This window comes from Lasioglossum baleicum, chromosome 13, assembly GCF_051020765.1.
Source record: "Lasioglossum baleicum chromosome 13, iyLasBale1, whole genome shotgun sequence".
NCBI classification, from domain to species: Eukaryota; Metazoa; Arthropoda; class Insecta; order Hymenoptera; family Halictidae; genus Lasioglossum; species Lasioglossum baleicum.
This window is the reverse complement of record NC_134941.1, coordinates 13559481-13581489: the sequence shown is the minus strand read 5'-3', so window position 1 is coordinate 13581489 and position 22009 is coordinate 13559481. Positions and strand designations below refer to the sequence as shown.

The 22009-nt window shown below is 42.8% G+C and overlaps 1 protein-coding gene across 1 annotated transcript in view; it reads left to right on the top strand.

Annotated features, from left to right (window-relative positions):
• LOC143214871 (prominin-like protein) overlaps positions 1–19875 on the top strand; it is a 50306-nt gene extending 30431 nt beyond the window's left edge. The window contains 14 exon segments of the mRNA XM_076436390.1: positions 7299–7566; positions 8273–8625; positions 9618–9739; positions 9864–9887; positions 11065–11360; positions 12103–12252; positions 12331–12546; positions 12826–13381; positions 13617–13772; positions 13853–13974; positions 15100–15150; positions 15962–16120; positions 18406–18519; positions 19550–19875. Of these exon segments, the coding sequence (XP_076292505.1) occupies positions 7299–7566; positions 8273–8625; positions 9618–9739; positions 9864–9887; positions 11065–11360; positions 12103–12252; positions 12331–12546; positions 12826–13381; positions 13617–13772; positions 13853–13974; positions 15100–15150; positions 15962–16120; positions 18406–18519; positions 19550–19562 (2600 nt within the window). The 3' untranslated portion in view covers positions 19563–19875.
• The last annotated feature ends 2134 nt before the right edge of the window (positions 19876–22009 follow it).

Genomic DNA, 22009 nt, shown 5'->3' with positions numbered 1-22009 from the left:
ATTTCTTTCCACGCAGCCCTTTGAGCTGAAATCTTTCAAAAGGGAGACAGATACCCGGCTCAACCCCAGCTCTTCAATATCTGCCGACTTTCCGGGAAATACTCCTCAGGGTATCGATCCAAATTTCATCACACTTTCCATTTTTCATGGACTCGCCGCAGCAGATTAACTTCGGGAATGTTTTTAAGGAGAATTACCAAGTGAAAGATTCCGGTATTTTGCATTTCATGTTGCTTTAATGTTGCTTCAACATCATATTATACATATTTGTATCTTTGATATACATACATACTGGACAAGACCGGCGATATACTCCTCAGAACCTAACGGAATGGGTAAGGATCCAGGCAACTTAGCCTTTTTCCTTTCATTCTCATGTTTGTTGCATTCTATTATTAGATGATTCATGTTAACTGCTACTTTACATATATCGCAGATCGTGTTTTCTTTTTTGTTGAACAAAAATGAATGGGTTATTTCTGAATGCCCAATTCTGATTCTAGAAATTGAAGTTTGATTTGACGGTCTACTGAACTTGGAAATTCTTGCCACTCAAGATCCGCTCCTTCGTTATGATATTTTTGTATGTAATTCCTTTTAATCTTGTCAAAAATACCTGTTTCCTAAAAAAGAAAAATATCCTCCAATTTTGTGGGTGCAATATTTGATCGAATTCGAGCGGAGTTTCCGCGGATCGCGTGAGCGACACGAATATGGAAAGACATTTTTGTCCCCCGACGTAATTGATCTTCACAGGGTGAAACCTGGTAGGATTAGCTTCCACGCAGTCTGCGGTTTCAGGGTAAAGTGTTTGAGCACAGTTTGGAGCGCATCAGTTTGCCGAGCGTCTCTCGTCGATACTGTCTGCGCCACTTTGTGGATGCAGAAAATGTTATCGGAGCTCGAACAGCAATCTCGCCGGATTAATAACAAGGAAATCAGTGCCTCGAGCGACTTCCTCATTTGCCCTCGGTATTATTTCATGGCCGCGGAATCGCGAGAGAAAGAGAGAGAGGTCACATCCAATCAGAATATTCGATGCACCAATATTTACCGCGTAGCAGGGTTAATGGATTTCTTCATTACGATAATAGCGGGTCGCATCGTCGCATCCGCGGGGATTAACCGGAGGAACGAAGGGTTTTCCGATAACAAAATGAAAAGCGACCAGATTCGGAAAAAGCCTTTGGCCCCTGCATCGGTTGCTCTCGATGCTTCTTTTGTTATCGACCGCAGGAAACCTGCTCGGATCTCTCTCGCTAAATCGACGACTATCCACCGAATTCTCTCTACTGTTTTTCCCGTTTTTTTCTTTTTCATTTGTTTGCTCGTTTCCTACGCGCGCGCACAAAGCTTTGCGCTACGCGAAAACAATCTCGTTCCGCGTTCGATCGAGAACCGATAGCGAAACGAAATTTCTGATGCAATTCTTCCACCGGAAATTTCGTTGCTTTGATCGAATGTGGTTTCTCGATATCTTTTTTTCGGACTGGCGGGCCTGTGATGGAAATACTTGGACGTGGAAGAGTTTTCGGTGACCAGGTTGCTTTGTGAATTTTTTGGAAGGCTTGGAAGGAAGGTTTTTCCTCTGGAAAATTAAGTATTGATTGTACTGGACGTTTATTCGAGTTTAAGCGCAATGAAATGAACGTAGTTCAGGTGTGAATAAATAATGTTTATTTATGTTGACTTACGATAAAACGCAGGTCAAAAGATTAAGCGATGTTTGCGCAAGTGTGCATTCTTCGGAAGGCGTATGCAGGTTAGAGTTTCTTTTTTTAAAGTGAACGGCTTACAGGAAGAAAAACGAGGAGACACGTTAACGAAGCTAATATTGAGAAGAAGATCGGCTTTCGCGTGTGCTGCAGTTAATCCACGTGCGTCGTTGCGAACCGGAAATCGGCTGAGCACGGAGGTCGAGGTTTTCTCGTGTTACAAAGCCACGGTTACACTGCACCGCGGCAACACGTAATGCACGCAGTCAGGTGCATGTAAACTGCAAGCGGTACGGTTTTTCGCTCTGCCGTGCTCTGTATAATTTGTTCATTACCGTGGTGTTCTTGGCGAGTCACTCGATGCGTGAAAACACCGGCCGTTTAATCGCGCGCGCGATACACCGAGTCAGTCGATCGCTATTCTGCATGATCCATCAAACAATCCTTTAACGGTCCAATTAGAAAGAATGCTGCTACGTCATGCAATTACACGCGTCATGCCAAAATTTAGTATACAATGATTAAGAAATAGATTAAATAGATTAAAGAAATTAGAGTAAAAAATGATCATTTTGCTGTGTTATGAAGTTGTACATATTCTGACTAAATTAAGCGAGTACAATTGGAGCGAAAACAAATGACCCAGCCACCTGATAATTAATAAAAGCAAGTGAAAAATGAATGTAATCGAAGAGTTAATCTCTCGTGCGCTGTTGTCGAGGCAACGATGTGGTTTATAATAAAACGATAGCCTGGATCGATAAAGAAAATATCGTAATTCAACGTTGAAAGTTTAACGCGACGTAGGTGAACGAACTTGAAGGAGAAAAGAGCCCCTTGAATAATTAAAAAAGGGCATTACAGTCAGGTGAGCGGCCGCTGCACCGGTGCAACGGTGCAACAGAGTCACTGTCGTCCACGGTTTCGATCGATTTCCCGGAGTCATTGACCTCTAGCACGATTATGCTAATACCGTGCCGTGAGATTCGTTTCTGGCCATTTAACGGCACGATGGACACGCGCGAGACTCATTTTCTGCGGGCCGAGACGTACAACTTCTAGGACTTCCGTTGGAATAAAACTGGATATTTTCAAATATACGATAAGATTATGTTAGATATTTTACATTTGTTCTTTGCCTTGCGCATTTTTCACGGCTGTAATGACTACAGGTCGGTCCTAATTGTTCCCCGAAAGATAAAGAAAGTTTATATTTTCCGTGCCTCCACGTTTATTTCAATCTTACGGTGAAAATTCATTTGCTTTTGATCTTAGATACAACAATGTTAGAGTTTGTGGTTCAGGATATATTCAGCCGGGATCAGAATCAGTCTTACTTTAAATAAACACAGACTTGTTAAGTAATATTGCACAGCTTTATTATACGTACACACGTGTTGCGATTCAAGATGGAGAAGAAGTTGATGAGAAAAGTAATAGAGTGTCCAAAAGAATAAAAAGAGGGCGTGCAGACTTTGTTTAGTGGACGCGGTGAATTTGAAGTATGCAATTTATTTCTAATAAACAAAGTCTGCGGTTTGTTTTTACTTCAACTTGTACAAGTTGAGACACTACCGTTTGTTACAAGTTTGTTAGGGTTAAAATTGGAACATTTGAATATTCGAAAATGTGTAAATGATGAAATTGAGGTAATACACGTTGCAGAGTGGGATTACACACTGCGCCGACATAATCCAAATTTTTGGCGCAAGTTCCAGAGTACGTGTTCGTGAATTTTGACACGCGACGTGCATAATTCCGCTCAAGAAATATTTTCCAGGCCGAAAACATAGCGCGCGAAATATTCGCTCGGTTTTTCCCGTCGCACGAAGATTACGCTTTGCCCGCGACACATTTCCGACCACTTTTCCTTCAGGAAATATTTCAGATGCGAAACACGCCGGTTCACGTGCTCCGTTCGCGTTATCACTGTCGCCGTAACTCCCGAGATAATGGATATTTGTGCCGGCAGTGGTTTCGCAACGATGCCTTGTTTCTTTCTCCACCCTTTCCTCTATATTTTTTTTTCGCCGCTACCCTCAAACGACAGAAACTCCGGCCGACATTTTTGACAAATTGGAACGTCGTTTGAATATCGCGGCAACCGTTCTCCCGGTGTTTCTCAATTAAAAAAACGTTCATCAGAATTTTATTCCCTCGTGGAAAGGAAATTATTCTCTGTTACCAACGGATTCCCCGAAACTTTTTTATTCGAGTTGTTCGTTTGATAAAAAGGAATCCCTTTCAGTCTGAAATGTTTGGATCAGGAAGCTCGATTAATTTCTGCTGCGGAATTCCTACGGTTTTCAATTTACAGAAGAATATTCTGAGATGAACATTCGAATGCTCGCTCAATTTCAGTGTTACGTTTTAATGGCAACGCCCGAAGATTGAAAGTAGATGGTTCATTGTTTGCCTGTGCTAATTTTCGCGCGCGCGACGGTGTTAAATGAAAAAATTCGCTCTCGAAAACGGTGTCGCCGATCGTTCCGCAGAGAGCCATCGCAAGAACGAGCACTTCGCTGCGCTCCCTTGCGCCAAACAGGCGTATAAAAACGCTAACGACGATCTTTATGCTCGCTATTATCGCCGACTATCGCTAACTAGCTCTGCCCCTCTGTTCGTGGAACTTGATTGACAGTGGCCTCCGATTCTGATTGGCCTGTGCAGCGTTGGCTCCTCGTTTTCGTTCTACTCCGAGCCCCGAGCGAACGAGGTGCTGCCTTTTGCGAGCCCTTGGACCCTTTACGCTCTCAATTGCCCTCAAACCAATTCGAACGTTCCCGGAACGATCAGCGAGTGGTAATTACGAATTTTTATCATCCAATTTACTTTATCATCTGCTAATCGCTCTAGAAGAACAGCGACTGAAGTTTTTAATTTTTCCCAAGATGTTAATTAAACTGAAATCTTTTCGGACGCCTCGAGCCGCGCTGGTCGAGGAGCGGGAAATTCGTAATTACAATTAAACGCGGATCCATTGTTCGAACGGCGTCTTCATTTCCCGGGATGAACGGTGCACCGGCAGCTTATTGTCTGAGCGGGGATAATAGTTTTGTTGCTGCGGGGAAATATGCAAATTCGAAAAAACGAGGGATTTTTCGTACACGAGCGCCAGAGAGGTAGTTTTTCACAGACGAAAAGAGAGCCGAGAACCGAGGCAGCTCGTGACTCGAGTGGATAATCTGCCTTTTCATACACCGAGCAGATAATTTCGATTCGCATCAACGAGTACGCCTGAAATATTTAATCGCTCGCGCGAGAACTTCTCTGTGAAATTTGCCGGTTCGCCTCTGACCCGAAACGTTTATTCCCTCTTCGCCGAAGAACGCGGTTCTAATTCGACGAGCACGAGTCGTCGCCTGCTTATACTGTTCCTGAAATTGCTCCCTAATCTCTAAACGTTCAAATTTCTGGGTTACCTTATTTCCAAACATTCCAGCTTCTAGGTAACCCAATTTTTCAGCGCAGCTTCGGATTTCTAAAACACTCCAATCTCCAAACACCGTTTCGGGTTTTCCCAGTGAAAGATCGCGCCGGTTTATCGCGGGGAAGCAGCAGCAGCGGTTTCGGTATCTGGGTCTGTCGGGACGAGGATGGAAAATGGATTAAAGAAGTGATTCATGCGTCCCCTGTCTGTCCGCATTACATGCGACGACTGCAGCCTTATTGCAACACGGAAACTCGAAACGACAGATACAGTTAGAGCACGCGGTCGCTCGCTCGCGCTCTCCCGTCACGATCATTGAACCTCCTTGTCCCGTGCAGCTTTTGCGGGGACCTGTACACGGCCGCAATAAATCCGTCGTCGATGCACGTGGAAGTCCGTGGTCGATGCACCAACACACCACCGGTGCAGCATGCGCCTGAAACGAAAGTTTGCGATGCACCGCTCTCCGGAAACTAGTCTCCGCCTCCGAGAACTTCCCCGGTTGCATGCAAAATAGCTCGCAGCTAATTCGCGGATCCCTTAAATCTCGATCATTTTGCGCATTCCCCGAGAAAATTGTACAGCGTCTTCTACTGTTCTGCAAAATTATTCAATTATCGTCATCGGCCAATATCGTCAACCAGACTGCGGATGTTTATGCGAATTTGTAGATAAATTTGAAGGAAGTGGAATCAAATGAAATTTTATTTTCAGCGGTGCTAGCCCTTGTAGATCCGAAATGAATGAAAAATGTACTGAAGTCTATCGAATTGTTTTAGATCATTGCACAAGTTCGTGCCCGATTTGAAAATGAAATTCAAGGTTAAATTTTAAAGAATACAGCCTTATTAATCAATCATATAGTCACCATTCTTTTCTACATGTATGAAAATCAGGCACGAACTTATTGTACAAATGCGTGAGGATCCGCAGTCTATCGTCATCGTTAAGGGACGTTTCGGAGGGATGTTCGCGCTTGTCCGACTAGAAGAGCGCAGCGTGTGCTGCATCAGAAAATCAATGCAGCGGGTCCAGGGGTCTTAATCCGACGCGACCGGTCATCGACGTTTGATCCATTTTTCCCAGGACCAACTAGGAAATAAATTTCTCCCGTTCGTCCCCATTACGTTCACCCTTCGACCCGGGGCAACCCTTCCTCCTGACCTACGCTCCACATCCGTTCGTGTGTCCTCGTTTCACCTAGCTCGTTGTTCTCGCCCCGAAAACCGGTATATCGGAGCGACTGCGGATAGAAAATATGCACTTTAACGTCTGTGTTCACCAATCCCCTCTGCCGCTTCCTTCTTTCCACTATTGTTCCTTCCTCGATGCAACCCTCTTTATTTTTCTCTTCGAACCTCCAGCCCAGGGTGACACGAATTTCGTGATCGGTCTTGGCACGCTCTTAAAGAACCATCAGGCAAAAATGTTGTCTTCGCGTGCCAGCTGTTTTCTTCGAGTTTGTCGGATTAATGGGGGAAGAAGTTTCTTCGTTTGGGTCCTAAAAACAGCAACTCTTCCCGGACTCATTTCACCGTAACTTCCCCTAGTTATTAGTATCGTTAGCAATATTCTTAAAGCAATAGTAAGATTTGGGGCAAAATTTAACTTTGTAATTAATAGACTGCGGATCTTTATGCATTTATAACAAAATTGAGTAGATGAACTTTAAAATTGTTGGAATATTTTAAAAATTGAAGATGTCAATATATGATTTCTCCTTTATTAAAATGATTAATGGAAAAAATAACATGCAATTTGGTTTCTATTTTTTGCAATCAATGCAGACAATTTTTATTTTGCATAAAGATCCGCAGTCTAGTAATTAAGCTCAGTACATTGCTTAGGCTTTCTTTTTTGCCCAAAAGCGCAGATACTGCTGAAATTTCCTCTGCTAATTCTACGTAATGTGAAATTTTCTATTAATTGGGTATTCAACACATCAATATTTTTCTCACACTTACAGCCAAAATGGCGTCCCTAAATTTTGGCGCCCCGGACAAATGTCCGAGCGGGCCCTGCCTAGACCAATATTAAATGCTTTGTTGCTGAAATACTTGCGTCTAGAATTTAGGGAATAACGTAGAATTTTTGCGCAGGTTCTTCCTCGCCGTATCACTATCGTGCTAACGAAATGGTAATTTTTGTTGCAGGGATGTTCACGGTGGTGAACGGAATGCCATCATTCCAGTACACCCCATCCGATTGGCAGGTCATAGTGGCTCACTATGGTGGTCTAGCAGGGCTAGCACTGATTGGTCTCCTTCTAGCTGCGATTCTACCTTGCGTGGGGCTGTTCTTCTGTTGCTGCAGGTGTACTGGTCATTGCGGAGCCAGGAGTCAACCCTTCGACAAGAAACACGATCATTGCAAGAAGGTGATGCTCAGCATGGTGCTGATCGGCGTCGCAACAATTATACTGTGAGTCTCCAATGATATCTCGATTTATTTCGAAGTGGATTGATTAAAGACAGCAACCAAATGGATCTACCCAAGTCGAATAAACTACGTTCCCTCTGATTCTCGTCAAAACTGCACTGAATTATCGGCGAACCTCGGTTTCCCTGCGTGCATTGACCAGACAGCGTTCTCTACGCTCCACGTCAGGAGGAACAAAGCTCCGGATTACCTCTGTTTATCTGTCCAAATCTCATTACACTAATCCCAGCCCTGTCAGCCTGTCGATATTAAAATTCTCGCGCGTGAAGTCTCGACGTTCTATCGAACTGTACAGCTGCAAGTTTAACCTCGGCGTCGACTGCGTCTGTCTTTAAAAATCTGTCGAATAAACTTCCAACATTGACAGGCAGACTACAGATTTTCTGGAGTTACTTGATTAAAAACATCGATATTAGACATCGAAACAAAACATTAAATTTAGTCTTTCCAACATTGACAGGCAAACTACAGATTTTCTGGAGTTACTTGATTAAAAACATCGATATTAAACATTGAATCAAAACATTAATGTATTTGAAGCATAGACAAAGGTGCAATCTACACGAACAAATACATATTTTACATTGAAGTAGTTATTTTACTGAATAAAAATTGATTTATGGAGTCACATAAAGTTCCAAGTAAAGCACCACATTGATCCATGATTAATCCACGACGAAATCCGCAGGTTCGGCGTGGTGTGCGCCTTCGTGACGAACGAGTACATGCAGGAGGGCACGAAGGAGCTGCCAAGCAACGTCAAAGTCGGTCTAAAAGACGTGAAGCTGTACCTGAGCACTACCAAAGAGGAGGTGAACTGCGCACTGAAGACGAACTTCGACGAACTCGAAGTCAATTTGAACAGCATCCTGCAGGCCAGCGGGAGGATCGTCACCGAGCAATTGGCAGAATACTCGCACGCTGTTTCGTTGACAAACCTGAGCGACATCGTGACTGGTCTGGAGTCTGTCAAGGAGGACCTGAAGATCATGCATGCGATCACCATGGATCTACGGACGAACGCCAGCAAATTGGATATCGGTACTTACCGCGTTTACGAGAACTCTAAACCAGATTGCGGCTAGGCAGTTTATGCTCTCACTACAGTATTTTATCGATAAATGTTTAAAATGTCTGGCCGACAATTGTCCCAGAACTATCCCCACTCCTGCAGGATATACCCCCTTTGAGGGGCCAAGAAGGTCGAGAGGCCTCGGTCGCCGAGAAGTATGACATCATACGGCTCGGGTATATCGGTGAGACCACACTGATCCAATGACAAAACATCTTTATTCTGCATTATTTTTTTATGGGATTTTGACCAATATATTCGTGGCATTTTTTAAACGAAAATGATACAAAATATGATATAATTCCGATAATATTTACCATGAATATAAGAATATTTACCAGGAAGAACAGCGTATGGGAAGTTCTTTGAACTGTGCCTTTTCTTTCCCATACGCTGTCCTTCTTTGCGTCGAAAACAAGCAAATATAATTGGAATTATATCATACTGGCTTTTGGCCGCGGCTTCGCTCGCATAGGAAACCGTTTAATGCCCTCGGAAATTGATGTTGTTTCTCCAGAAAACTTTTTAACCCCCCATTATCATTTCCATTAGAAAAATGCCACGAATATGTTGGTCAAAGTCCCGCCAGTAAATAATGAAAAATAAAGAAGTTCCATCGTTTACAGTTCTCGGCGAGCGGGGCCACTTGATGATCTCCACTGTCCTTTTCTACGTTCGACACAAGTCAAAGAATAGTATCCCTGGCGGATAATTATCGAATTATCAATTATCGATAAAATACTGTATATCCTGACTCCCCCACCATTGCACATCTTGTTGCTATTGGCCGAAGACAATGTCCTTCTGCGTGCTATGGTAGGGGAACCTAGATAAAGTGAGATCTCCATTGTTAATTAACAAAGTTGCATTGCGTGGAACCTCTGATTTCAATGCGATTCTTTTCCTTACCGAGAAACGTTCGCCGAGATACAGTAATTGAGAAGAAAATGATTGTTTGCAGTGGTGCGAGGCGTGAAAAGGGACCTGCTGCGAACCCTGTCGGCCTGCAAAACGCAGAACTGCAAGCAGGTCCTGAACGATTACAAAGTCAGCCAAATGTCGGTTGAGGTCGAGTTCGACAAGGTATAAACCCCGCTCTCTGCTTCTTTTTCCGTAGCGCGTGTGTGAGTGAGTGTGTGTATAGCTTCTCATCTCTTCGTACTTGTCTAATTGACCATTTCTTGCTTTCTGTTTTACACGCATGCAGTACATGGACCGATACTTCCCGAAGGTATGACATACTCGCCTGTTAAGAATCTATGCGCAGGCTGTGCAGGAACGTCGTACGATGTACCAAAATATTTCTGACCATTCGACGTTTCAAACCGGAAAAGAATCCTTTCTTCGAGGCGTCAACGATTATCTGAACACCCAACGATCGCTCCTCGCAGCCTGCGCCCCTCTACCTCTTAATTTCGACCGCTTAATTTGCTTGTGTTTGATTTCATTCGATCGAGTTTGACGTAGTAGGCCAATGGAAGCCGATTCTCTCTCGTGTCTCCCGCGATTCTTTAGTTTTCATTCGCCGATTAAACCGTCGAGTCTAAACGAGCCAGAATTTTTCATTTCCTAGATAATAATGATGAATGTGCGACCATTGGTTTACGAACCGAATTACCGTATCAATTTGTCTGATTCCATGCTCGCCACCAAATTCAGTCTGTAAGTCGTAAGCCAAAACAAACACACGCATGTAGATTTTTCGATTCTGTGTATTCTATACCGTGTTTCTTCTATGTGTGTCGTTCTGCCAAAGCGTTTCGTCTGTTTTAATTAAGTGTGATATGTTTAGCGTAAACGTGGGTACCGGGTGTGGCACATTACAATACGATCTTACTATATCCTCCAGTCTTTCCAGGAGCTAAGAGAATAGTATCTCTGTTTATCCTTTCGTTCCTAATCGAGAAGAGTGAAAAAAAAAGACTATTGAGAGAAGGATACACTCGAATGCAACTTATCATTCTCTGCACAGTTTCGTTCGTGAACCGCACAATCTATTCAATTCAGTTTGCTGGAAGTTCTTTTTCCTCTTTGCACCGTGTCTCTTCGACTTCACTCTGCATTTTGCCAATTAACTAAACATACAGACAGACAAACAAACAAACACATAAACTAACAAACTCGTTCACAGACCACACGAACCGTGTTCGTTCTGGTTTGTTCTCGGACCGTTTGCCGTGAACCCCGTTCGTTTCTTCTCTGACATGAAAACTCTGTTTACTTCTTCCGTAGGAACGATGTTTTAGAAGGACTATCGAGCATGACACACTGATATATATACTTTTCTCCCGTAATCAAACTTGAACTTCTCTCTTGTGCATATTCTATTTCGAGTTCGACAACGTTTTTTTCCACACGCCCTCTCTCGAACGTTCCATTGTCTTCAGTTGATACGACGTGTTTTACAGCTGCCGAACGTCACGTCCGCTCTGTACAACATCACGCAGCTGATGAAGGGGAACATCGTGTCCGAAGTCAGTAAAGGCAAGGAGACCTTCCTCAAGATACAGAAAGACATCCAGCAAGCTGTGAACCAAACCATACCAGTTGTCAGCGCTAGCATCAGAAATGCTGGCGTTATTCAGGAAGAGCTGGCGCAGAACGTCACTGCCATTCTCGACAGGCTGAGCGTTGACATCGACAGGCTCTACGTTCGGAATCTGGACCCCGCGTGGACTGCCATCGAGCAGTACTCACCGTACAGGTAACTCGATCGAGCTCGGAGCAATTGGCAGTCTTCTTTAACCCCTTGCCGTATTTCAACGAGTCGGACTCGCCATGGAGATTCTAACAAATGCGAATGTTATGTGTTTCTTAGAAATAAAATTTGATTCTTTTGTAATGAATAATTTAAGCATTCAAATAAATGTAGCCGATTAAGATGGTCAAAACTGCCCTTAGACGTTTTTCAATGGCTCTTGAACCATTCGAAAGCTGACCAATAAAAGCCCATCCAAGTAAAATTTCAGCCCTCCAGCTTGCCCGTGAGGGTAGTTATAGGGTAAATTGGATTTCGTGCTTTTCCGCTCATTTTCCGCTCTCGGATGTTTTCTAAAATCCTGAAAAAAATGTGGCACGTGTCAGGTCTTACGACGCATTTTATAGAACTTTTTCAGATTTTTTGGACTATGGTCGTGAAAAATGAAAAACACTCGAAACGTTCGGTCTCTTCTACGACATTTTTGAGAATAAAGACGTTTCAATCGCTGCAACTGCAAAGAAAATGGTACGGCAAGGGGTTAACATAGCTCCGAGTGCAAAGGGTTAGTTCTAGTAGCAAAGGGTCCTATTCAAAAAGTCCTATTTTTACGTTTACGAGGCGTAATTTGAAAATTGTATGTATTGAAAATTGAAAAATGTATGTTCTGTTTTCTGCCTTGGTTGTCAATAACGGATCACACGCTAGATGAAAAGCAGCTGTGGCTCTCACGCTTCTGACGTTTCAGGTACTATTTGGGCTTCGGTATATCCGGTATACTGCTGACAGTGTTAATGTGCCTAACTTTCGGCCTGTTCTGTGGTATTTGTGGGAAACGACCAGACGGCTACGGCGACGACTTCTGCAACAAAGGTTCCGGAGCGAGATTCTTGATGATGTAAGAAATACTCGAGGAAACAGCATAGAGTAAAAAGACAAGGAGATCTTCGATGTAATACGTATGTGATTTGCGCAGGGCTGTGTGGACCATTTTCCTTTTAACGAGCGTGTTAATGGTGATTACCGTGCTCCATATGATCACCGGCGTTCTGGTGCAACGGGCGGTCTGTGAACCACTGAAGAATCCTCACGATAATAGAATGTTCGCTCTGATCGACGAGATCGTGCAGATCAAGAAGATACTGTACCCGAAGAGACCCGAGGCTACCGTCAACATGCGTTACATAGTCACGTAAGTGTGCAATCGTTTAATCATCTTGGAGAAGAAACATTTTGTAAATGTTTACCAGCTCCGATGACCTTCATCTTCACATATGTTTTTGGTTTAGTTAAAGTTTTTTGCCAATATCTTGAAAACTAGGACCGAAAAGTTGTTCAGCATCTTGACTTTGACAGCATATCCCCTTTTGTAAATATTTACCGAGACTTCGTGCATCAAGTTTCTCGGGACCGTTGTAAAGGGGAACTCGTGTCCATGCTACATTTTCCACAACGTAACATTTTGTTGCAGACAATGCCACTGGAAAGAGTCGCTGTACGAGGTGCTGGAGTTGAAGTACCTATTCGACTTGGAACAGTTGCCTCATTACGCGGGTCGCTACGAAATCAACAACACTATACAGCAACTGCGCAAGAAGATCAGTTTGACGCCGGGAGTGGTGATCCTGACAGAAAGCGCGAAATCGAAGTTGAACGACTTGGCAGAGAGCGGGCTGAGCGACATCAAGTTCTACCAGTACGCGGATCTACTTGCGGGCAACATCACCAACATCAATTTAGAGCACTTGGCGAGACAACTACGCGATGTATCCGCGAAATTGCCGGAGGGTCAGGACGACATTCGCGAAAGTTTGGAGAAGAACGCGCACGATTTGGATCACTATCACAAGGACCTGGTGATGCCTATGGCGATGCTGAGCGAACAGCTCAGCGAGAAAGCGTCCACGCTTCAGGAGAACATCAAGTTCAATCACAGCTCGATGGCGGAGGCAATCCACGACCTCGTTGACGAAGTCACCAGCGCGCAACAGTTCCTGAACAAGAACGGGCCGGAATACGTTCAAATTGTAAATCATTGGCTACAGTGGATGTAAAAAGTATTCGTATGTATTATTGTGTTGAAAATATGAAGATGGATCCAGTTATGGCGTCTACTTCGAAAGAATAAGTATGGGCGCAAGGATCTAACGCGCCACTTTAAAAACGAATACTTTTTACACTGACTGTGACACTTGCGAATCAGTGGAAAGTATGTTGAGCGCCCTGGGCCTGTGACTATTTTCTTGCTGTTTCTCTTTGCAGCTAGCAACCAAGTTTGGAGACGCTTTCCTTGGTCAAGTCGACGGTTTCCTCGAGCACGTCATCAAACAGCTCAAGAGTGTCGGAAAATGCGCTCCAGTTTCAAACGCGTACAACGCTACGCTGGTCGCTGTGTGTAACAAGATCTTGGATCCATTTGTAAGTCTACCGTCTAATTTGATCATTTCAAAAGGTTATTCTCATTTCTGATAAACTTTTTCGTTCTGAATCTTGCTTAGAACGGTTTCTGGGCGAGCGTCGGCTGGTGCTTGATCCTCTTCATTCCTACCATAGTGCTCTGCGTGAAACTGAGCGCGCTATACCAGAAATCAGACCCGTATCCAGGACCTCTAGTCGAAGCGTAAGTTTCCCTCATTATTATAGTTCTTAAATCCCCGGATGATGTTCGAAGTGTCACTTACTTAGATGTTCTCCCAAGAAAAGTGTAATTTACGTGTATCTGGTGCATGTCGATCAAAAATGAAAGTAACGTCCCTCATCGTAGATATAAACGAAAATAACGAATCTGAGAATACAATAGAAAAATCGGTTAATTGGCACATGAATGGTCAGATATGAGAAACCAAGAAAACAAGAAAACTCATTACATCCAGACATTCGCTTCTATGATTTCTCTGCTAATTTTCTTGCCAGCAGACTCTGAGCACCCTTCTCTGTAGAAAAACTGTTCAGTCTTCTATCTCGACCTCTCTCTCTCTTCCTCCCTTTTGGTAGTTAATCGAGCTTCCATATATACCCGTAGCATGCATTCAATCGAGCTTCGTAATTATCTTCTTTTCATTTTCTAGTCAAAGCATGATCCATTTCTATTGTTAGCCTCGAGGTTGCGGCCGGCAAAATATCCTTTCGACAAAACGGTCGACGATCGATCGTTACTGTTACGTTGACTTTCAGTTTTCGTCTACTCGGTGTGTCCGTGTGCTGCTAAACTAATCTCGTCTCCGTCGTCCACTTTGTGCGCGTCTTTTCTTCCTGACAATGTCAAAAAGAACTACAACAGGCATACTATTCGCGCCTGCAACTCGACTGTCTCAAAATCCTCCCAGATCTTTCACTATTTTCTATTATTTGAAACTAAACAGCCATTTGTCATTTTATATATTAGAATTCTTTCTAAACGAACGTGTAATTGAATTTCTTTTTCTTTTCTCGTTTGAGACAATATTTAGAATTTTTGTAAAATGTTCCTTGACATTAGAAACATTAGAAAAATACTGTTATATTATTTTCAACCTATTAAACATATTAACAAGGAAAATAAATTTCTATATCACTTCAGTTTGTTGCAATTCAACTAGAAAATTTTTATTTTCCACAAAAATTTTTCACTACGCATTCAAATTCCTAAATAAAACGACTTTCGAGTCGCAGGCCAATTCGCAGTAGTTTTATATTAAGTTTAAAAGTAGCTGTCTAATGTGTGGAATGGTTGTTGGAATCTAACCGCTAACACGCTCCGTTCCAGTGAATATTTATATGACGCGTACGCAGACAGGGATAACATACCCCTCGCTCAGTAAGTATACAACGACAACAGCCAAATTGCTCGCATGCTGTAACTCTATGTTTATCGTACGCATGTTGTACCCGAAGCTCTGAACACCAAGTATATTATATATAAATATTATATCTTTGCTACACTGTCCATCGCTGTCCTATCTATACAGACATACCTTCTGGTATGAAGTAGATAACTGTTAGAAAACTCGTGGACTGAACTGTTGGCATTCACATTCCTCGCATGATAGTCCTTCGACACCCTGATCGAGACACATTGTGGAACAATCACCTACTTTCATCGATAAAGTACAAAGTAAATTGTTGAAAAATTGCCCCGTCAAAATTGAAATGTCCATTTAAAACCCCACAGTGTCGATTTTAATGTCTAGACTTGTAACTTACAGCTCTTAGATACTTCTCTGCTTCTTGATCTTCGCTTTCGACACCTTCTACAACCGTTGAACATTCTAGTCTGTGTTTAAATTTTGCGGAAGAAATTTTGTGAACGCTAGAACTACTTCGGTTCCAGCAAATAAATCGAGAAAGGTGTTGAAAGTGTATGTAGCAGCTCGTTCAAGCATTTTCCTAACGCTTCTAACCTGTGTGTGACTAAAAAGTACAGCTTCCGAGTCATTTTTTTTACACGCGCAAAACAGCATTGACTTCGACGACGTGTGTTCATTAAGCTAGCTAGGACACTAACGACCACACCGTAACACGCAGAAACAAGCTTCTAGCAAACAGTACACAGATTTCTCTAACTCGCATGACGAGTGGCCAGGCGGGCCGCAATTCTTTAGAACTGACAATCGATTATTTCTTTGCAGTGTTCACGACAAGAAGTACGCATCTCATAGCAGACATCATCCGTCTGCGTACGTCGAGAGTTATGATGGTCCTGCGGTCGGATACGAGAGAGAGAGGATCGCCGATGCCCATCAGAGCACATCCCATCATGACTCTAGATATTCCGATTTGGCGCCGAAGTAAGTTCCTCTACGAAACCGATCGGGATTCGATGGAATCGGCGTTCTGCGAAGGAACAGGATCCTGTAAATTTCACTCGAGCTTCATTGTTTAACACTTTTGCTGCTGAACAATTTTATAGCGTCAATTAGGGCTGTTACTTTTCCGTAAACGAGATTAGTTTCGAAGCTTCAAAATCTTCGACCCTCGAAGGAAAGTGACAGCCCTAGTATCGATTAGAAATGATGGTTCTAGGAAACAGGAATATGTTGAATGTGTTTTGCAAATAGCATAACGAGTTAAAATCAGCGATCCTGTTCCTTTGTAGAAGTCTGATCTCGCCAGTTATCCTTCAATCATCGTTTCTCCCTGCTCGGGAAGAATTCTGACCCAGCGGAGCGCAGAACGCGTTGTTGGGGGTTGCAAAGTGTCTCAGGGTTCACTCCCAAAAACGAGCACTGACGCGTTGGTATTAAACAACCTAAGCTGTTAGACAATCTAAGGATCCTATTTCTCTTCCCCGGGTTCACTATAGTTGATCTCTGGTTTTGTTTTGCAGTTCCACGCCCCTCGAAACAGATCCTCACAGTAGAGTCTTTAGCGTAACGATAGAAGCGCAGTGAGTCTTGCATATTTGAATAGTCCATGGGAAAAACTAGGTACGTCATTCTTCAAGAAACATGAACATTCATCTTCCATTTAGAATTTTAGTATGGTTTATATGTTGCATTGTCGTATGTAAAAAAATTCATCAAATGTTCGACGTTCCTACATCTTCTCATGGATTTTTTAACTGCATTCGGATGCACCAGCAGAGTGTTATTCTCTCTCGAGTTCAGCTTTCTGATTTTTACACTCCCCGAGTTCGAGATTTTTCACTATACTTCTTTCACATAGTCGGTGAGCAGGGTTCCCACTCATCGCGCGACACTCTTTCTTTTTCTTTTCTCTCTCTCTCTCTCTGTTCTTTTTCTTCTCGCTCCTGCGGCTCTCCAACACGCTCAAAACATAATCGAAGACGGGATCAAGTTGAATCGGATTTTCAAGAAATGCTTCGAGCCCGATAGCCTCACACTCCCGCATTTTCAAGCCACCGAATTTCGAACTCGATTAATATCCATCGCTTTCTACTCGTGTTACCGGGCTCCAAGCGACGAATTTGGATTTGTCAGGGCTGTTTATTAGAAATCGAGGATTTAGGAAGGTGGTCAGCCCTCGAGAAACGGCCGAAGAGTGCAAAACTTGCCGACCACTGGTTTAGGGAAAGTTTATCTTTTCAGTTCTTCTTTTTAAAAGTGAGAATCTATTCTAGCATAAAAATCGTTCTTAAAGCCACATAAAAATCTAGTCCGAAGTGAGAATTACTCTTCAGGTAGAATGAAAAGCTGCTCCATAATGAAAATAGGTTTTCTAGCGGGAATCGAAGATTTATAAAATAGGAATCGCTATTTAACGTTCGCGACAGAGTGTCCTGAGTGCAAAACGCCACTTGATCCCGTCCGCAAAACTCATGCAACCCCGTTGGTCACGCTTTTTCTCCCGGTTATTTCCAGGTGAGTGGGAACCTTGCGGGGGGGCAACTTCCCGCGTCTCTCGATACGCCTCTGCACGTAAGTCGCAAGACCGATTGTTATCAACTATGTTCTCCGTACTTCGTATCTTTCCTTTTTCTGTTTCGTATATTTTCTGTTTTACAAACTGGAATTATTTCGCGCCGCAGGCAATATCTTGCTTTGTCCGCTCCAGCTTCAAGAAAAAGAAAAAGACTATAATGACGAACGTTTCGTTGTCGGGGAAGTTTCTCACTTCTCAAATCACTTGCGAGACGAGAAGACAGCATGCTTCGAGTTTCCTGGTTGTTGTATAAAATATTTGCTCGATGGAAAACCGCGTGGAGAAAAATTCAACACTTTAACACATTACCTACCGGTGATCATGTCATCATTTTTAAAGATCACACAATTCACCTCCCTGTAATATCATCTAGTCATTTCGCTTGTACGGTACAATTATTGAAAATCCCATTAATGGGATTTCGGTGGGTAAAGTGTTAAGTTTCGCTTGCGGCCAGCTTCGTCGTGCGTTTTTGCTCGCTGAAACGCATTTTAAACACGCTCTCTCTCTCTCTCTTTCTGTGCATAAGCAGACACGCTCGATGTGTTGACAGAAATGTTTTCTACTTTTTCTTTCTCTTCTTTCCGTTGTTCCTTGCTCGATATACGATACACGAGACGGTAAGGACAATGTTCCATGAGGGACATCAATGGTCGGTTGGTTTAATTAGCTGATGGTGTGTTGATTACAGAAACTGGGACTTCCCGAATGGCGGCCCACCTAGGTACCAACCAGCCTCTGCTGCTCCTGTACCCCTGAGCACGGAATACGAACGACCGCCTCCCTATTACTATCCTGGGCCTGGGTGAGTCTCTTTCTGCCTTTCCTACCGCCCACTGTCGGTGGAACGAGCATAGTCACTGCCATAAAGGTGCCTTTACATTTTAATTCACCCCTTGTTAGAAGGTACTCGAATTTAGCACGCGTTTTGATTGCTTTCGTGATGTAGACATAGACTGCAGCGATGATGTTTTCTATGTAGACGGCGGATTTCTTGGCTGTGTGTAAATCCGTCCATACAATTTTTTAATATTTACAAAGTCCCTTCAATTTTTATTCTGATTCTTGTAAGAGGGTACCATGTATCAAGAAGGAGAAAAGTGAAAGCCTTGATAGTCACTATACTTGTGTTCCATCGACAGTGAATTGATACTGAGTCGGCTTAGAAGACTCCATAAACTAGATAGTGTCAGTTTAGAACTATTACTACCCCTGGCAGAACATATTCGATCGTATAATTACTAAAAGACTTGCTTAGGCTAATGTTAAAAATTGTTTTTCTAAAGTGGTGTTCAACTTCCTCATTTTTGTACTTTCTTAAAGATCGGACGTATTCATTTTTATATTAATATCTTCTTTACATATTGCATTTGCCTTTAAGGGAGCAAAGGGTCGCTCCAGAATAGTAACCATTAAAAATACACTGTTCTATATTTCCCTGGTACAACTTATATTCTCAATTTCAACGAATAAAATCAAGTAACGCAAAGATCGATCGAAATGACTCGTGGCAAAAGTTCAAGTTTTAATAGTATTGTTTCAATTTTTATTATAATACTTACTGAGAACATAGAGAGTAGCCTGATTTGGACCTGGATCTAAGTTGAACCATCCTGTACACACCAAGTTTGGTCCCACATAGGTACAGGTCCATATACGACTATGTTCTCTTAGCTATAATGACAGAGACCCGATTTGTTCGATCGAGTACCTTTTGCCAGGGGCGTGCACCGTTCTGTTTCATCGCTAAATTAATCCTGAACTTTTCTAAAGTGCTCGTGGACCAGGCAGGAGAAATGTGAAACGCAGTGGAATGTCGAAAGATTTTTTTCCAGGGACAGAAATTAGGAAACAAGTGCCGTGGCATGCACAAAGGTAGCGCTGAGTAGCGTGGCTACCCACAGTCTGACCCGCAGTTACAAAAGGACGCTCAAAAAGAAAGAGAAATCCGGATGCAAGCGAGACTATGTTTAAAAATGACAAAAAAAACACAAACAAAAGTAAACAAAAGAAATAAATAAAACAAAATAATGGTCGCATGCATTCCCGGTGAGCGTGCCACGGACCGTGCGAATGGGGCGAAAAAAAAAGAAATTAATTCAGTTTAAAGACCAACTTTGATACAGACTGAGGTAGGCTAAAATGATGGATCCTTCGGCGAGCGCGCGAGTAGTGTGATCTATGCGTGTGCGAATCTATTCCGTTTTTTCTCTCCCGTGTTTCGACTAGTATTATTTGAAAATCTGAGAGAGAGATTGCCAGAGTGTGTGTATGCGTATGAGAGAGAGTGTGTATGTGATTGTCTTGTTGATTTTCGAAAAATCGCACTTCGATGTTCCCCCCGCCGTGCTTCTCCTTCGCGTTCGTCGTTTATTTTAATCGCCGTTAATTGTAATCGTTCGTTTTTACCACTTGACTGATCTTCGTTTGTTCCTTTCCGACGTAAATTCAATTAAGATTACAGCAATCCTTTTTCGCACATCCTTCGGTAGACTTGCAAGAAGAGGACACAGTTGAACACGATCGACATAATCAAACGATAATTCAATGTTAAAACAGAAAGACACGCACACTTTCGGATGATCAAAACCTTCGTTCAATCCTCCGACCGCGACTTAGGCTCCGATTGTTCGATTTAACCCTCCGGTGCTAGGGTCCGAAGGGACCCGATGTTTTCACCGTACTTTCATTAACACGCTGACGTTCGTTTCAACGCAGCACACGAAATTCTGAAGTCATCGTGTTAACAAGTATCGATTTTATTTTTTCTTATAACAAATTTCGTACAAGCAACGAAGACATTTTTCTTTTTGGATGAGCCTAATGAACGCACCGGAAGGTTAACGACACGAGCAACGAGCTCTCATTCAGACACCAGTATCGAAACTGCCGCTATCTGCGACTGTACTCTCCCTCTTCTCCAGTATTAAGTTCCGCAAAACGATTTAAGGTTCGTTGACATCGCGTGTACATTCAGCCGCTTGTGTCTTAATCAATTCCCTCATCACTGCCTTTTTACGTGAACTGCCTACCGGAGCAATTACGACGGATCACGAACCGATTACGATCGATGGTAGGCCGTAGACCGGACGCTCGCGCGATCGAAGGATCAACGTTCGATCCTCTAGCATTAGAAACGTTTTTGTAAAGCGATCACCGTTCTGCAGGATCAATGCAAAACCCCTCTGTCGATACCCTGGAATTGTCCACGATCGCTCAGCTTCGTATTTTCAACGCATATTTTCGTGCGTCTTATTGTAAATCGATTTGTGATCCAAAGAAGAAGTAGTCGTTGGAGAAATGTTGTAAATAGACAGCGGACTTTATGCGTTTCTGACAAAGATCAGTGGGCGCGAATTAAAACATTTAAAACTCTTCTTCAGACCTGAAATAGTTCCAAACTCTGCGATTTTTTAAATTTGCTATATAGGAAATTGATATAATACCTGATACGATACTTAAATGTTCAGCAATTGATTAGATATTTTTATATAATGGTACATACAACAATTTTTTTTGTAGCGACTCAGGTGGACAATTTTGATTTTGCATACAGATCCGCTGTCCAGTTATTAACTACTTGGTAGTATCGATAGAAGGGTTAATCTCCCCTGTCAACGAATTTACCGGCTTCTGTGTTCCCGGGTCCCCTCTGGTCCTGCAACGGCGATCGCTGATCGATTATCAGTGGGAAGAAACCTAACTCCAACTCCGATTTTAACGAAATTTTGCACGACGATAGTAGATAAGTCCTTGATTATTTTTTCTTTGATTAAATGGTCTGCTAAATCGTACGAAGATAAAAAGAACCGTACACACAAATAACAACTAAATAGTAGCTTTCTATTTTTATAAAGAAAAAGTATAAAACGATGTCCAACTTTAATAGGTTGATTATCTGTGTCTTTGAGTATCTGTATCAACTAAGAAACAATATTCTATACACACGATTGAAGACTCGTGTACAATCGTCGTTTCAAAATCAATTGGAGTTGAAGTCGCAGTTAGGTTTCTTTTCTTCTCAGTGTCTTGTGGACGCCGACTAGCTTTACGTCTGTCGTTAAGAGATCCTTTCGTAGACTTCTGTTCACGTCGAATAGTACTGCCGTCTCGAGAATGTTTGCAACATTGTTGCAACAAGATGGTTCCACGTCGATCGGCTTCCGGCAGCCGTTTTGCGAGTCGTTTCCGGCTTCCGAAACCCTCGAGCACCGATCAACGCCATATTTAAATGCCAAACGACGTTCTCCGAGTGGTCTACGGGATCTACATTGATGAAAACAGTACCAGGTCGA